Source organism: Rana temporaria, chromosome 3 (assembly GCF_905171775.1).
Source record: "Rana temporaria chromosome 3, aRanTem1.1, whole genome shotgun sequence".
NCBI classification, from domain to species: Eukaryota; Metazoa; Chordata; class Amphibia; order Anura; family Ranidae; genus Rana; species Rana temporaria.
In genome coordinates, this window is record NC_053491.1 from 483,634,406 (window position 1) to 483,652,990 (window position 18,585).

The 18,585-nt window shown below is 47.4% G+C and overlaps 1 protein-coding gene across 1 annotated transcript; it reads left to right on the forward strand.

The window, feature by feature from the left end:
* The first annotated feature begins 13,997 nt into the window (after nucleotides 1–13,997).
* Nucleotides 13,998–16,004, forward strand: LOC120933701 (E3 ubiquitin-protein ligase TRIM39-like). Its single transcript, XM_040347054.1, has one exon. The coding sequence runs from the start codon at nucleotides 14,030–14,032 to the stop codon at nucleotides 15,605–15,607; it is 1,578 nt and encodes a 525-aa protein (XP_040202988.1). The 5' UTR covers nucleotides 13,998–14,029; the 3' UTR covers nucleotides 15,608–16,004.
* The last annotated feature ends 2,581 nt before the right edge of the window (nucleotides 16,005–18,585 follow it).

The following is an 18,585-nucleotide window of genomic DNA, read 5'->3' on the forward strand; positions in this document are numbered from 1 at the left end:
CAGGGATGGGTGGTAGGATTGGTTGAACATTCAGCCAATAGCATAAAGCAGTGGGTGGGACTTCAGTCAGTGCCCTGCAGGTTTTTGTTATATGTGAGATTTCTCCCTCTGTCTCTCCCTGTGATTGGGTAGGAGATCTCTCCAGTTACTGGAGAAACAGTGAATGTCATGTTCCTATTTGTCAGTAATGAGGGGTGTGGCCTATCTATATAATTATCTATCCATCCCATATCAATCTGACATATTCATTTCTCTGTAATCATTAAGCAGACAGTTATCACGGTGTGTCATCATGAATTTTCCTCCTCCTGCCCCTCTCCCTACTCTCTGCCCATCCCCCACATGCAGTCGCTCTGTGCAGAGTGCAGTGCAGTCACTGTGATTGGATAGGATGTGGTCACCTCTCCTCTCTTTCCTCCTCCTCCTATTCCATACAATCTATACTAAATAGAGATGAAAAGAAATGTAACAATCTCAGAGGAAATATACGAAGAAGGGATCTAGAGATTTACCGCTAAGACAATAAATTGTGATGTATCATTAAAATGTATGTCCACCAATAATGTTTTTTTTTTTCTTAGTTTTGAAAAGAGTGGGGGAGAATTAGAACCTCTGTCAGGTTTTTCCTGCTATCCAGATCTCCGTTAAAGATATTTACCTTAACTTCCTGCCCCGGTGACAAGATTTTACCAAGCAGGAAGTGAGGAGAGTTCTCCACACTTATAATAATATCTGACTGGGCCTTCCCCTATTCTACTAAAAAATCGTGTCTGGGTCCCCTTAGCAGATTTCCACTCACTTCCTGTCCGGTACAATGTTGTCAGCCGGACAGGAAGTGAGGGGAATCCCCAGATAACAGTAAAAACCCAGCAGAGGTTCTAATCCTCCCTCACTCCATCCAAAACTATTAAAAAAAGCTCCTTGCTTGGCATAGACTGTAATAGAATGTATCAGTAATATAATTGTGTCAGTGTCACTGTTATCAGCACTGAGATGTATATTGCTGTGCAGCATGTTCTCCGGTCTCACCCTCATCTTCCCCACCAGAGAGGACAATACCTTACAGAGACACGCCATACATTAGGCTGGTAATATGTAGAATATACGGGAAGCAAAAGAGGGTGAGACCAGAGAACACACTCATGGCTGCTGTTAGAAATCATGGGGCCCCGTACATTACCTGACAGGGACCCCCCAGCCTGGATGGGTGTGTGGGTTCAGGTGTATGGCCCTGAACACGGCTTCAGCTGCATGAACAGATTACTCATTCATGTGACCGGATTACCTGTGTGAATGAACCCTTAATTATTTTTTTTATTTAATTTTGTAGTTTTTTACATTTTTTAACAGCCCTGTGGGGCAGGGGGGTGGGGGGGGGGCTTTGGTGAAATATCAGGGGTCTAGACCCCTAATGATTCACTCCTGAGACAGAGAAAGAGATTGAGGACAGAGATCCCCAATCCTTTCTCTGCTACTACATCTGCAGCTGAATGACTAAACAGGAGGTGCTCTGTACAGAGGCTTTCTGTTCAGGCACACACTGAAGCATAGTAAACACACTTCAGTTATGAATGAACAAAGGAGTGATCTGTATCAATTACTCACTGTGTTCATTCAGGAAAGGAAGGGGCTGATAAAAACATACCTTCCAACTGTCCCTGATTTCGAGGGCCTGTCCCTGATTTGAAGCAATGTCCCTCATTACTCCTCATTTGTCCCTCATTTTGGTCCTATCTATATAGTTGTATATAAAATGCACTTTTTATCTATCAAAAAGTGCTTCCCAGTGCTAAACCTTTCATCTGATCTCTAAATTGCTGCATTTGTAAATTCCAAAAGCCAATATAAAGGAATAGTAGTGGTAAAAAAAGCACTTGTTGGTTTAACCAATTTTGTTTTTTTGTACAATTCTCCTTTAAGGGGGCGTTGCAAGGGGTGTGTCATATGCCTGAATACTTTTGCTGATAGGTGTCCCTCATTCCCATCTCAAAAAGTTGGAAGGTATGTAAAAATGACACATTTACTGGGCCCCCTCTGTGCCCGCAGCAGCTGACAGCAAGCAGGAGGAAGAAGAGGAGAAGCTGGCAGAGCCGTTGGGGGGGGGGGGGCACAGGGGGATCAGAGCTTTAAGTAGACAGGAGAAGGATGATCAGAGCAGTGGGCAGAATATCTCTAAAACTGATCCCCCCTGTGGCACCCCCTGCAGAAGCCGGTGGGAAGGAGAGAAAGAGAAGCCATCTGTGTTGCGGGGCAGATGGTGGGGATCTGAGCTGTGATCAGCAGCTTTCTGAACTGCCTGCACCATAAAGTTGCCCAGACCCCATACAGGAGGGCCGGTTCTACCCCCTCTGTGGCCCTGAACACGCTAAACAACAATATACATCACAGTGCCGCTAACAGTCACACCATCTGATTGGTTGCTCCGGGTCTCACACTCTGCACTACTGTGCTGAATAAGAAGAGATGTATTATGGGAAAAGAAGAACACAGGGTTAATCTGAAAGCCTACGCGGGAAGCCGGGGGCCCAAATACTGTATATGACATTGTCTGGAGGCCAAACAAATATTACATTGCCTAGGGGCCACAAATATATCATATGGCTTGGGAACACAAGTATTTGACATTCTCTAGGGTTCCCCGAATATATCCCAGTCCCTGGGGGCCCAAATATGTCACATTCTGTGGAAGACTGAACATCTAACATTGCCTGGGGGGCCCCAAACATTTCCAAGGGTCTGGTGGCCCGAGCCAAAGAGTTACAGAAGAGGCGGCCAACTTGGGTTCTTCAGTGGGATGGGGGCACAAAATGGCAGAACCTGCAACCTATACCGCTATAGTTCACAGTTAATGGGGGACGGGGGGGCACTTTGACTTTTTGGGCTAGATTCAGTAAGAGTTAGGCCGGCGTATCAGTAGATACGCCGACCTAACTCGGAATCTGTGCCGACCTATGTTTAAGTGTATTCTCAAACAGAGATACACTTAAACCTATCTAAGATACGACGGCTTGTGCCAATATTTAGGCTGGCCGCTAGGTGGCGCTTCCATTGCGGTCGGCGTAGAATATGTAAATCACTAGATACGCCTATTCACGAACGTACGTCCGGCCGACGCAGTACAGATACGCCGTTTACATAACGCATAAAGTTATTCCATTAAATAGCTGGAATAGTAATGTTAAGTATGGCCGCCGTTCCCGCGTCGAAATTTGAAAATTTTACGTCGTTTGCGTAAGTCGTCCGTGAATAGGGATTTACGTAATTTACGTCCACGTCGAAATCAATAGGACCGTGCGGCGTACTTAGCCGCAATGCACACTGGGATATGTAGGCGGACGGCGCATGCACCGTTCGTAAAATACGTCAATCACGTCAGGTCAAGCCCCATTAACATAAAACACGCCCCCTCAGCCGAATTTGAATTAGCCGCCCTTACGCCTGCCCGATTTACGCTACGCCGCCGTAACTTAGCAGGCAAGTACTTTGTGAATCATGTACTTGCCTCGCTAACTTACGGCGGCGTAGTGTAAACACGATACACTACGCCCCTGCAAAGTTAGGGCGGGCTATGTGAATCTAGCCCTTTGTCTAGAGTGCTAAAGGAGTCTGTCTGGGGCCCCAAGTGTGTCTCAATACCTAGATATCTTATATGAGGCTTTATTTTATTATTTTGAGACTCAAGTATGTCACATTGCTTTGGGACCCCAAATGGTCTTAAAGAGACTCTGTCACCTGTCCACTCAAGGTCCACCCCCTTATATTCCCCATTATTGCTCCCCTCTGCTGCTCCATTCCTTCCCCTTTGTAGGTTCCATGTTGGATTATGTCAGAGCTTACACAGGATTGATGATGTCACCCCTCCCCCATCCCTCATGTGACAGTATTTAAGCCTGGTGATTGGCTGCTTAGGCCTGAGCATTGTATGCTGGGAGAAGGTCACATGATCCCTCATACCCGGGAAACTGGGAACCTAGCAAGGGCTTTGATGGAGCAACAACATATTGGGGAGCAGCAAAGGAGAATATATAGGGGGGTTTGGAGGGTTTGCAAGAGAACTCCCATTTTACCATAAAAGGACAAAGTGGGTGGAGCCTCTTTATCCCGCCTCTGGGCTGGCCAAAGGTTGATCAGTCAGTATGACTATGTTCAGTGGTAAGAGGTGATGGGGTGCACTGATCTGGGGGTGCAGTGTTTACCTGGAGAGATGTACTTCCTGTTATTTATAGACTGCAATCTAACAGTGTACACTTCTCCGGCTCTGAGTGTGGATGTACATGGAGACTCTATAGGGGGTGTACGGCTGCTGCATTACTTACAGAAAGGGGGCGGGGTATTATTTCCTATGGCTCCTCCCAGTACAGGATCATTATGTGTAGTGAGAGGGGACATTGTATAGAGTGCCGGACCTGAGACAGAGCGCAGGGTGTAACATGACTTATGGGAGGCACAGATGGAGGTGTACTGGCCCTTTAAGACCCAATCTATCTCTCTATAATATAATATAAGATTACAATAAGCATTAGAAATAAGAATATAATAAGTTTGAAGATTGTGTCATTCTTTTTCATTATACTATATCTCTGTCATCATGTATGATTGATAAGTGTCTCTACATTATTATATCCTATATTATATCACTTTTATAATGGATCCTAATATAATGTATCATTGTGATGGTGTATCTTACAATCACTAGATCTGTCCTGGTGATGGGAGGGGAATTAGGAAATGAAATGTTAATGTGAATAAAGTTTTTCTCTATTGTACATGTGAAGTGTTGGTGATATAACACAGAAATCATGAAATGGAGATTTAATTGATGAATTCTGGGTGATTTCTGTGGTGGTGATCAGTGTGTGTGTGGGGGGGGGGGTGAATGAGTTGGGGGTGCAGCTGTCTGTGTTGATGGATCAGTGTGGGGGGTGTTGGGGTGACAGTGAGTTGGGGGTGCAGGTGTTTGTGTTTATGGATCAGTTTGGGGGGGGGGGGGCTGACTGGTGTCTCCCTTAAAAACTGTGTCCTGGTAAAAGCTGCCTATTCACTGTGCATGGAGTCTGAACAACATTTCTGGATTTTTTTTCTCTGAAATAAAACACTCTGGCCCAGATTCAAGAAGCAATTGCGCCCGTGTAACCATAGGTTACACGGCGCAATTGCTTACTTGCTCCGGTGTAACGAGTGCTCCTGATTCAGGAACCTCGTTACACCGACTGCAGCCTAAAATCTGCGCGGCATAAGGCTCTTATGCCACGCAGATTTTAGGCTGCATTCTTGCGTGGGCCGCTAGGGGGCGCTCCCATTGTGATCAGCGTGTAGTATGCAAATTGCATACTACCACTGATTCACAAACTTGCGCGGGCCCTGCGCAAGCCAGGTACGGAGTTTCCGTACGGCAACTTTAGCGCAAGGCTGCCCCTTCTAATAGTAGGGGCAGCCAATGCTAAAGTATAGCCGCCGCTCCCGCGACGTGAAATTTGAATTTCACGTTGTTTGCGTAAGTGCGCCATTCACGTTCACTTTGAAGCAAATGACGTGTTTGCAACGTCATTTGCCGCAATGCACGTCGGGAAAGTTTCCCGACGGAGCATGCGCTGTACGCTCGGTGCGGGAGCGTGGCCTAATTTAAATGATTCCCGCCCCCGGCGGGATCATTTACATTGCGCGCGCTTACGCCGGGCAATTTTGCCGGCGCGCCCTCGCAATTTACGGAGCTACTGCTCCGTGAATCGAGGGCAGCGCAAAATATTTGCGGGGGCGCAGGGCAAAATCGTTGCCCTGCTCCCCCGCAAATATCGCGCAGATGTACCTGAATCTGGGCCTCTACTTTTTTATTTCACTGCCTTGTCTCTCCCTTTTAAATTGCAGCCCAATCAAGCTGATCACATATTCCAGCTAGGGTTGTCCCAATAGCACTTTAAGACCGAGTACAAGTACCGATACTTTTTTCAAGTAATACCATCAATGGATCAGCTAGCTGAAGTATATATGACCATAGGTCAGATAGAAATGACATACACATCCATTGGTGAACAAGAACTTGCCCACCATAGGTTAAAAAAGATTGACTTATGCAGCCATTGGTAATAAATTGATGCATTATATTTATAAAATTGATACAGTATCAATTCAATAAAATATATAACAATAAAAGACTATCGGATAATATAAAGCAATAATATATAAAACCTATAATAAACATATGCATGCGCAGTCTATGTACCCCAAAAGGGCATCTAAACTTTATTCTGACCCTAAAGAAAGGGAAAATAAGTACGGAAAAGGAAAAAGAATATATATAAATTAAATGAATAATAAGGGTCATGACAAAGGGAACGCTCTAACATATTGGAGGGGACATCTACTATTATTAATAAAACAGTTGATGTCCCACTCCACGAGGAGCCACGAGGCACATGAGAACACAATTTATAGATCCAATTGGTCTTGGCTATTCCATTTGCCATTGCTACCACGCCAGTGGGCAACAAAGGTTGGGGTGTCGGTTATGTTTCAAATCATAATGCTTAGAAACATAGGGCCAGATCCACGAAAGAATTACGCCGGCATATCTCTTGATACACCGCGTAATTTCAAATTTTGCGCGTCGTATCTTTGTTATGTATCTACAAAACAAGATACGACGGCATCTCGGATCGATCCGACAGGCGTACGTCTTAGTACGCCGTCGGATCTTAGGTGCAATTTTTCGGTGGCCGCTAGGTGGCGTTTCCGTCGAGTTCCGCGTCGAGTATGCAAATTAGCTTGTTACGGCGATCCACGAACGTACGTCCGGCCGGCACATTTTCTTACGTTGTTTGCGTTCGGCTTTTTCCGGCGTATAGTTAAACCTGCTATTATGAGGTGTACTCAATGTTAAGTATGGCCGTCGTTCCCACCTCGCATTTTGAATTTTTTACGTCATTTGCGTAAGTCGTTTGCGAATAGGGATTTGCGTAGAATGACATCACCGTCTTAAACATTGGCTTGTTCAGGTTTCATTTCGAGCATGCGCACTGGGATACCCCCACGGATGGCGCATGCCCTTACGCCGCCAAAGATACACTACGCCGCCATAACTTACGGCGCGAATTCTTTGAGGATTCGAAAAAAAAAAAGTTACGGCGGCCTAGTGTATCTTAGATACGCTGCGCCCGGCGGAAAGATGCACGGAGGTACGTGGACCTGCCCCATTATGTTTGTCAAAACCCTTTTGAATGTTGGCTATATGTTCCGCCAATCTGATATGTAGCATTCGCGTGGTGCGCCCTACATATTCCAGACCACACGGACACCCAAGAAGGTCTACAACAAATTTGGTCATGCACGATAAAAATACATAATTGGGTAAGTTACTGAAGTAAATTCAGTCATCTTTCTCCCCCGGGATGTATTGATTCTACAGGCCTGACATTTCCCGCAAAGGTAATAACCTTTCAGATCTCCAAACAAGGTGAGTCTACTAGGAGGGTTTAAGACATTGGGTGGTACTGTTTTTCTTAAATTGGATGCTCCCCTGAGGATGGCCCGGTGTTGGTCAGGCATTAGAGAACCAAGGACACGGTCATTCTTTATAATTGGCCAGTGCCTCTTGATTATGCTCTTGATTTCCCAATGACGGCTTGAGAAGGTAGTAAAGAAAGCTGATCCAAAATCGTCTGAATTTCCATCTTGGACTGGATTATCAGTTTTCAATTGCTGACGATCCCTATTCCCAACTTCCAGTATGAGGGAATCTAAAGTTTTTCCACTATAGCCTTTGGCCAAAAACCTGGTTTTAAGAATGGGTGCTTCCCTCAAGTAGTCATCCAAATGAGTACAGTTGCATTTTAAACGCAAAAACTGGCCTTTAGGAACTGCACTTACCCAGGAGGGATGGTGACAGAAGTCTAGTGGAATGTACCCATTCCTATCCGTCGGCTTGAAGAAGGTTGAGGGAACAATTCTACCCTCTTGTATCGAGATTTTCAGACCCAGAAAATGGATCTCAATAGGACTCGCCTCATGACTAAGGACTATGACCCTATTGTTGCAATTCAAAAAGGTCAAAAACGAATTAACCAGCATTCAAATTTCTCCCATACCCAACTCATCAGGTCTAAAGCCAACCTCAATCCTCTCCTCCTTCTGCCCAGTTACCACCGATGAAATTGATAAACTCCTCTCCATGCCCCACCTCACTACCTGTCCCCTGGACCCATCCCCTCTCAATTACTGCGACCGCCTTCCTGCTCTATCCTCAACTCCCTAACCCACATCTTCAACCTCTCCCTCTCCTCCGGCACCTTTCCTTCCCCACTCAAACATGCACTGGTTACCCCCATATTTAAAAAACCCTCACTAGACCCCACCTGTTTGAGTAACTTAAGACGCATCTCCCTGCTCCTGTTTGCCTCCAAGCTCATCCATGACCGAATGAGTCACTACCTCACGGACAACAACCTTCTCGACCCCCTAAGGTCTGGCTTCTGCCCACAACATTCTACTGAAACTGCCCTACTAAAACTCGCCAATGACCTACTAACTGCTAAAACCAATGGGCATTACTCCATACTCATACTCTTAGACCTCTCTGCTACTTTTGACACAGTTGACCACCTGCTCCTCCTCAGCAAACTACACTCCCTTGGCCTCCGTGATTCTGCATTACCTGGTTCTCTTCCTACCTATCTCAGCGCACTTTCAGTGTCACTTACAACTCCATCTCCTCTGCTTCTCTTCCTCTGTCTGTTGGGGTACCCCGAGGCTCTGTCCTTGTCTGGGCCAGTTGTTAACCTCTCATGGCTTCCAATACCACCTCTATGCCGATGACACCCAGATCTATCTCTCCACTCCTCAACTCACCCCCTCGATCTCCTCACGGATCTCAAACTTACTGAAGAACATATCGGTATGGATGCCACACCACTTTCTCAAACTCAATCTTTCTAAAACTGAACTTGCTATATTTCCTCCTTCATGGTCCCCCCCATGACTTTACCATTAATATCAAAAACACAACCATTGGTCTCTCCACACATGCCAGGGTGCTGGGTGTAATCCTTGACTCTAACCCCTCCTTCAGCCCCTACATCCAATCACTGGCTAAATCCTGCCGCCTTTACCTCCGCAACATCTCCAGAATGCGACCCTTCCTGACTAATGCCACCACAAAGCAACTTATTCACTCCTTGATTATTTCCCGCCTTGACTACTGCAACTCTCTCCTTAATGGCCTACCCTTACGCAGGCTCCTCCCCCCTCAGTCTATTATGAATTCTGCTGCTAGACTAATACACCTCCTCAACCGATCCGAGACTGCTCCTCCTCTCTGCCAATCCTTCACTGACTTCCCCTACCCCACTGTGTAAAATTCAAAATGCTAAACACAACATACAAGGCCATTCACAGGATCGCCCCCATCTACATCACCAACCTCATCTGTAGATATTGCCCAAATCGTCCCCTCCCCTCATCCCAAGACCTCCCACTCTCTAGCTCCCTTGTTACCTCCTCCCATGCTCGCCTTCAGGACTTCTCCAGAGCCTCTCCCATCCTCTGGAACTCCCTGCCCCGGTATGTCTGATCAGCCACCACCATGTCCACCTTTAGGAGATCCATGAAAACTCATTTATTCAGGGAAGCCTATACCACACCCACCTAAAATCTGTCCCAGAGCCACCCCCATCAAATCATTCTCTGCAGCTATTACCTTTTGTACCACCCCCCTAGAATATAAGCTCTACAAGCAGGGCCCTCCTGTACCTTCTGTATTGAACTGTACTGTAATTGTGCTGTCCCCCATCTACATTGTAAAAATCTGCGTAAACTGTTGGCGCTATATAGATTGTGTATAATAAAAATAAATAATAAATAATTAACTGATTGGAGGTCACCATCCCATATGAAGAGGACATCATCGATGAATCTTTTCCATATAATTAACGCTGAACGTTTATTACATAGAACCGTGTCTTCTTCCCACTTCGACATGAAAAAGTTGGCCATACTGGGGGCCCCCATGTCCATGCCTTTCGCTTGCAGATAAAATACACCATCATGCCAGAAGTAGTGTGACATGGAAAAATGTATCAATTCTAAAATAAAAATACTTTGTAGAGAGGGAACAGTGGAATCCCGAGAGAGAAAGCATTGAACCGTTTCATACCCCAATTTGTGTGAAATGGCTGTATACAAAGATGTGACATCCACAGTCACCAATAGATACGTGGACTTCCATTCAATAGTATTTAAAGAATTGATAACATGTTTTGTATCCTTAAGAAAAGAAGGAGTACCCATCACCAATGGCTGCAAGTAATGAACGATATACTTGTCTTATAGGGATGTAATAGAATCGATGCCACTGATGATGGGTCGTCCTGGGAGATTTATCAAAGTTTTATGAATTTTAGGCAGCGAGTACAGTAGGTGTAGCGGGATATCTCCCTTTTATGTGATATAAAAGACTACTATCTGCTGATCGAGAAGGATCTGAGCCCCCTCCTGTGGCTGAGTTGTGATATAGCCACCTGCTGTTCGCTTCTTTTCCTGGTACCACAGAGGATGTTGGGAAATTGAGTACAGGGAGAAAAGAGACTCCATTTGCTCTGGCTTGTTATGAACTACGTTACCCAGAGAGCAACTGTGCAATCCCAGACTGCTTTGCTTCCTCGCACGGCCTGCTGGGGGAGGTAATTTAAGGAGGAGGGACGTGTTTGGCGCGCTCTCTCCGCAACGGCTCTTCAACCCAGGAGGACACCTGTGGAAGTGTCATACGAAAGTCTAGGCCGGAGTTGAGGCCTACCTACGCCCGAGTGGAGCGCCACTGATAGAGAGAGACAGACCCCTGACGGAGTGATCGGGTGGGTTCCTACTACCCCTGTGACTTGTCTGAGGGCTGGAGGCTGTCGTCTTGAAGGACTGTGATCGGAGATCGCGGACAGAGTGTTTTGGAAGGATAAGGCGTGAACTGGCTGGGTGAGACGGGCACCTGCCCAGAACCTACCGACTGTGTTGTTTGAGGGTGGATCGTTCACATTGGCCATTGTGGTTTGAGTTTGGGTTTCTTCCACAAGTTTAATTGTTACCCTGTTGGATTACAAATTACCCCTTGCACGCCACCGCATGCCAACGCATCAGTCCACGGACTCTTGGGATAATTTGAACTGAAGTCTGGACTGATGAACCAAACCACACTAGTTAGGATTATCATCTAAAAACTGCCTATTTAGTTATTGCAGACAGTTGATGTCCATCTTTATGCTCTTTGATTGAGTAATGTGTTTTATTATGCTGTGTAGTATTGTTACTAGCGAGAGCTGGGTGAGGCTTGGCAATGAGGTACTTCAATGTGGATGCCTTATTGAGGGAATCCCCTTGCTGCGTGCTTACTCAGGTCTGCATAGCCTTTATAACTTAACGTGTATTCATTGGTTAATATTGTTTCTGACTCTTGCAGGGATCTGCAAGCAGTCCTTTACTATTTTTACTTTTGTTTCTTGTGCTTTATCCTATCAAGTAAAGAGTTACATTGGTTAAGCTGAGATTTGTGTACAGTCTCTCTGTCATCCTGCGGGATCCATACAGCTCAAGGTAACCCTTAATTTACATAATTTACTGTGGTGTGCCAGGATATTGTGCCCTCCAACAAGCTATTGGGGTCCACGATTCCCACTAGGGTTGTCCCGATACCAGTATCGGTATCGGGACCGATACCGAGTAATTGCGGGAGTACTTGTACTCGCGCAAATACCCCCGATACCTAAATAGAATACTTTTCCCCCCCGCGCCGCTGCCGCCGCATCGAAAGCCGCCGCATGGGTTAAACGGCGTGCGGGAACATCACAGCTTTCATTTGAATAGCTGTAGTGTTTCCACGCATATAGACACTCCCCCTTGCTCGGGATTGGATGGGTGATCGTGATCTGTCCAATCCCGAGCAAGGGGGAGTGTCTATACGCGCGGGCAAAACAGCTATTCAAATGAATGCTGTGATTTTCTCCATGCGGCGGCTTTCGGCGGCAAAGGTATGGGGGAAATGGCTGGAGGGACATGGCTGCATATGTGAGGGACATGGCTAGAGGGACATGGCTGCATATGTGAGGGACATGGCTATAGGGACATGGCTGCATATGTGAGGGACATGGCTAGAGGGACATGGCTGCATATGTGAGGGACATGGCTAGAGGGACATGGCTGCATATGTGAGGGACATGGCTGCATATGTGAGGGACATGGCTAGAGGGACATGGCTGCATATGTGGGGGACATGGCTAGAGGGACATGGCTGCATATGTGGGGGACATGGCTAGAGGGACATGGCTGCATATGTGAGGGACATGGCCTACGCTGTCCATCCTGAGGGAGGAAGCCGACCGATGAAGAACCTGTCTGGGGGAGTACTGAGCACGAGGCTGGTATCTCAGGAGAGGCCTTAGACTTCATTGAAGGACGTACTATTACTGAGGGGCTGGATGATGATTGCCTGTCAGTCCTGAACTGACTAAAGTTTATTCAAGAGAGATCCGGGTGCTTAATCCTGTGTTGACAAGGATTCTGGACCAATAATATCTCCATCTTTGGGAAGGTCTGTGGCAGAGACTTTGCTAAAGTTTCGTGTGACACTCTGGCTGCTAGGCTGGTGAGAGAAGCCTATCCAGGTGCAGTATACCCACTCTGGCTAGAGTGGTGACAAAAGATTATCGCTGGAAGCAGGATTGTTTCCAAACCAAGTTATACGCCTGAACCTACTACCTACTATCTCTTCTACCTCTTCAGCTACTACTATTTTACTATTTTACCCAGTTGGGTAATAAAGCACAGGAAAAGACATCTAGAGTGTGGACATTGAAGTTCTTCTCGGCTCTCATTGTGTACCCTAGACGGCGTAGAAATAGAGGTAACATGCCGCCCAAAACTAACCAGCAGCTCCTTCAGGGGTAGTGCTACACTTATCACAGGAAATAGCGGTCCTCGGCTCCAGTACTGACAAGCTTGAAACAAAACACGATGAGCTGGCCCTGGCTTATAGTGACCTCAGCAGGGAACATTAATCACTTGTATTGGCCTTTAACCAGATCCAAACACAGGTCGAGGACCTTGACAATAGGAACAGGCGCAATAATTTTTGCGCCTCTGAGGGATACCGGAGTCGGTGACTGATCTTATCCCCACAGCCATTAGACTTTTCAAATCTCTGCTGCCTAAATATGACTCTGCGGCCTTCACTTGTGACCGATTCCACAGAGCCCGACAACTGAAACCCCCGCCGGAAAAAACTCTGCGAGACATTGTACTTTGCATGAAGGACTTCCTTTCTAAGGAGGAGATCATGAGAGCAGCGCGGAACAAACCTTGTATCACTTTGGATGACTACACGGTCCAAATCTACCCTGATGTCTCGCCTGCCACGCTGGATAGGCGTAGAGGCCTGAAGGAGATCACGACGGTTCTCCAATCAGCTCGGATCCGCTACAGATGGGGTTTCCCCTTCAAATTGGTGGTGCCACACAATGGCTCCACTTACTCAGCCACCACAGTGCCAGAAGGTCAGGAGATCCTTGTAAAGCTCTGCCTCTTGGATGCAGAGGCCGTTTGTTGCCCTCCTCTGACCCCCCGACCATCCCAGATCTGGTGGATGCCAAGGGAAAGAAGGAGGATACACTATGACAATGCGGACAGAGACATAGAGTAACGCCACTATACTTTACAACTCCCGGTTTCACTCTTTACCATATTCGACGAAGATGCACAGAATTGTCATATGCACCCAACATCTCAGGTTTTTGTCCCTGGGTGCACATGGACTAAATGTCTAGTGTGCAAGGGGCCTTCTTTTTTACACCTATCTTTCCCTCTTTCTCTCAAAGTTGGGAGGTTTGATTATATTTACTACTGTGTAAAAAAAATTCATTTTCAGTGCTCTGATCTCTGTGTCTAATAATACGGATCTGGATCAGCCTCACCCTGTGTAGGAGGAAGTGACCCCTCCCAACTGAATTCTTCCGTTACCGGAGAATTTCAGTTTCGTTTCTCTCTTCTGCTTTCAGCGATGGCGTCTGCTAATCTGAGAGCTGAGCTGGAATGTTCCGTCTGTCTGAACATTTATACAGATCCTGTAAACCTGAGATGTGGACACAACTTTTGCCAGGTCTGTATTGATCGTGTGCTGGATACACAGGGGGGATCTGGAGAATATTCCTGTCCTGAATGCAGAGAGAAGTTTCAGGATCGGCCTGCACTGCAGAGGAACATAACACTACGTAACATAGTGGAGAATTTCCTGTCTGCTCAGCCAGATCATGAGGATTTCGGGGTCTTCTGTACTCACTGTGTGGACTCTCCTGTACCTGCTGTTAGATCCTGTCTGCTCTGTGAGGTTTATCTGTGTGATAAACACCTGAGAGTCCACAAAAAGTCCCCAGAACACATATTATGTGACCCCACCTTGTCCATGGAGAGCAGGAAATGTTCCGTCCATAAGAAGATCCTGGAGTATTACTGCACCGAGGATGATACCTGTATCTGTGTGTATTGTATGATTGGAGGACACACGGGTCATAAAATGGAGTCTCTGGGTGAGATTTCTAAAAGGAAGAAGGAGACACTGAGGAATGTTCTGCAGAAACTTCTGACAAAGATAGAGGATACAGAGGAAAGAGTCCAGAGTCTGCAGGAACACAGGAGGAAAGTAGAAGAAGAAGCAGCTGGTTACACCGAGAGAGTCACTGTCCTGTTTAGAGATCTCAGGAGACGTCTGGAAAACCTGGAGAAGAGAGTCCTGAGGGAAATCTCCGGGAGGGCAGAGCAGATCTCCATCTCCATCCGGGATCTGGAAATAAAGAAGGAGGAGCTGTCCAGGAAGATGCGTCACATTGAGGAGCTGTGTAACATGACGGATCCACTGACTGTCTTACAGGAATCAGACACAGGTGACTTGTGTGATACTGAGGATGGAGATAATGAGGACAGAGAGAGACATGAGAAGCTCCTCCATGATGGAGGGGGTCTGGATGTGGCTGGGATATCACACGCATTACACACATTATCTGATATAATAACAGAGGTAAATGTAGACTTCTATATACAGGGAGCTGCAGACATATTACTGGATGTAAACACAGCTCATAATTATCTCCATATATCAGATGACAGGAAAACTGTGTCCATGTCAGATAGAAAACTGAATCATCCAGAAACACCAGAGAGATTTCAGGATTATCCTCAGGTGTTGAGTAGTCAAAGTTTCTCCTCAGGGAGACATTACTGGGAAGTGGATGTCGGGGGATCAGATGGATGGAAAGTCGGGATGTGTTACCCCAGTATAGACAGGAGAGGAGGAGATCAGTCAGGGATTGGATGGAATAAGAAGTCCTGGGGTTTGATCAGATATAATAATCAGTATAGGGTGAGACATGACAGTAATAAGATCCTCTTACCCACCAATATCTCCAGTAACAGAGTCAGGATAGATCTGGATTTTGAGGCCGGGCGGATCTCCTTTTATGATCTGTGTGACCCTATCCGACACCTCCACACCTTCACCACCACCTTCACTGAGCCCCTCCATGCTGGGATATGTGTAGGGAGAGGTTGTATAAAAATCTGTGGGGGGAATCAGGGGATGTGAGAACTCCGTCCAGAGACTGGTGATATAACAAGGATGGGTGGTAGGATTCGTTGAACATTCAGCCAATAGGATATAGCAGTGGGCGGGACTTCAGCCAGTGCCCTGTAGATTTTTGTTAAACGTAAGATTTCCTCCTCTGTCACTCCCTGTGATTGGGTAGGAGATCTCTCTAGTTACTGGAGTAACAGTGAATGGCATGTCCTATTTTATGTTATCACAGTGTGCGACATCAGCAATCTCCTCCTCCTGCCCCTCCCCCTACTCTCTGCCCCTCCCCACATGCAGTCACTCTGTGCAGGGTGCAGTGTGGTCACTGTGATTGGATAGGATGTGGTCACCTCTTCTCTTTCCTCCTTCTATTCCATACAATCTATACTAAATAGAGATAGAAAAGAAATGTAACAATCTCAGAGGAAATACAGTAGGTGCACGCGATATTGTGTCAATCTCGCTCCCTTTCTCGGCGAGATTGAGCACCTACGAGCCCCATCGCGGGAGCCAGCGCCGAGCTGGCTTGCCGCGATAGAGACAAAGCCGTCATAGAAGCGACGGGAGATCCGACTTGGATTCCCGCCAATTCTACACGTGTGCGGCGTTTGTTATGATTTCTGAGGGGGAAGTCCCCGCCGGATTTTAAATAAAAATCCGGCATGGGTTCCCCCCTCAGGAGCATACCGGGCCCTTAGGTCTGTTATGGGTTGTAAGGAGAGCCCCCCCTACGCCGAAAAAACGGCGTAGGGGGTCCCCCTACAATCCATACCAGACCCGTATCCAAAGCACGCTACCCGGCCGGCCAGGAAAGGAGTGGGGACGAGCGAGCGCCCCCCCCCCCCCCTCCTGAGCCGTACCAGGCTGCATGCCCTCAAAATGGGGGGTTGGGTGCTCTGGGGCAGGGGGCGCACTGCGGGGCCCCCCCACCCCAGAGCACCCTGTCCCCATGTTGATGAGGACAGGGCCCCTTCCCGACAACCCTGGCCGTTGGTTGTCGGGGTATGCGGGCGGGAGGCTTATCGGAATCTGGGAGCCCCCTTTAATAAGGGGGCCCCCAGATACCGGCCCCCCACCCTAAGTGAATGGATATGGGGTACATCGTACCCCTAACCATTCACCTGTAGGAAAAATATCAAAGTTAATAAACACATCACACAAGGGTTTTTAAAATAATTTATTTTTCTGCTCCGGAGGCTCCCCCTGTCTTCTTTATTAGCTCTTTTACCAGGGGGAGCTTCTTCTTTGATGTCTTCGGGTGGGTGGGGGCCGCCGTCTGGTTCTCTTCCACCGCCGGGGGGGGTCGCTTTTATATCCATTCACTTAGGGTGGGGGGCCGGTATCTGGGGGCCCCCTTATTAAAGGGGGCTCCCAGATTCCGATAAGCCTCCCGCCCGCATACCCCGACAACCAACGGCCAGGGTTGTCGGGAAGGGGCCCTGTCCTCATCAACATGGGGACAGGGTGCTCTGAGGTGGGGGGGCCGCAGTGCGCCCCCCTGCCCCAGAGCACCCAACCCCCCCATGTTGAGGGCATGCAGCCTGGTACGGCTCAGGAGGGGGGGGGGGCGCTCGCTCGTCCCCAATCCCTTCCTGGCCGGCCGGGTAGCGTGCTTTGGATACGGGTCTGGTGTGGATTGTAGGGGGACCTCCTACGCCGTTTTTTTCGGCGTAGGGGGCTCTCCTTACAACCCATAACAGACCTAAGGGCCCGGTATGCTCCTGAGGGGGAACCCATGCCGGATTTTTATTTAAAATCCGGCGGGGACTTCCCCCTCAGGATTCATAACAAACGCCGCACACGTGTAGAATTGGCGGGAATCCAAGTCGGATCTCCCGTCGCTTCTATGACGCGCTTGCTGGGATGTGCTGTCACTATTCCAGTGAGTGCGAGATGTCGGCGAGATCTCGGCACCATGTCGCCGAGAATCAGCGCGATGCTGTCGTGCATAAAACACAATATCACAAACACCTACTGTATATGAAGAAGGGATTTAGAGATTTACTGCTAAGAAAATAAAATGTGATTTATCATTAAAATGTATTTTTTATTTTCTTAGTTTTGGATGGAGTGGGGGAGAATTAGAACCCCTGTCAGGTTTTTACTGCTATCCAGATCTCCGTTAAAGATTTTTCCTCACTTCCTGTCCCGGTGACAAGATTTTACCAAACAGGAAGTGAGGAAAGTTCTCCACAATTATAAAAATCTGACTGGGGCTCTAGCCTTCCCCTATTCTACTAAAAAAGTAAGTCTGGGTCCCTGTTGCTGATTTCCTCTCACCTTCTGCCCGGTACAATGTTGTCAGCAGGACAGGAAATGAGGGGAATCCACAGATATCAGTAAAAACAGAGGTTCTAATTCTCCCTCACTCCAGCCAAAACTATAAAAAAAAGATCTTGGCTTGTCATAGAATGTATCAGTAACACGGATGAGTCGAACACCCCCCAGTTCAGTTTGCATCAGAACATGCAAACAGGCAATACATTTGTTTGAACCTCAGAACACCGTTAAAGTCAAACATGAAAAATCTAAAGTGCTAATTTTAAAGGCTTATATGCAAGTTATTGTCATTAATAGTGTTTATGGACCGGGTCCTGCCCCAGGGGACATGTATCAATGCAAAAAAAAGTTTTAAAAATGGCGTTCAAGGGGCTACGCAAGTACGCAGGCAAAAAGATGCCATGCGGTGCTTGAGCTGGTGTGCTTGGGGGACAGGAGCCACACTGGGGCAGAGGTTCTGTCAGCTCTGCAGGGGCAGGCTCAGAGGTGGTTGATGCCATGCCAGCTTAACCCAGGAAAGGTGGTTTGCGAAAATTGGCAACAACCTCCGCTCCGCCCTCCGACAGGGACAACTGACCCATGTGCCCTGTTTGGCTCACGTCCTTAACTTGGTGGTGCAGCGGTTCTTGGCCAGGTACCCGGCTTAGAGGATGTCCTGAAGCAGGCCAGGAAACTCTGTGTGCATTTGCGATGGTCATATAATGCCAGTG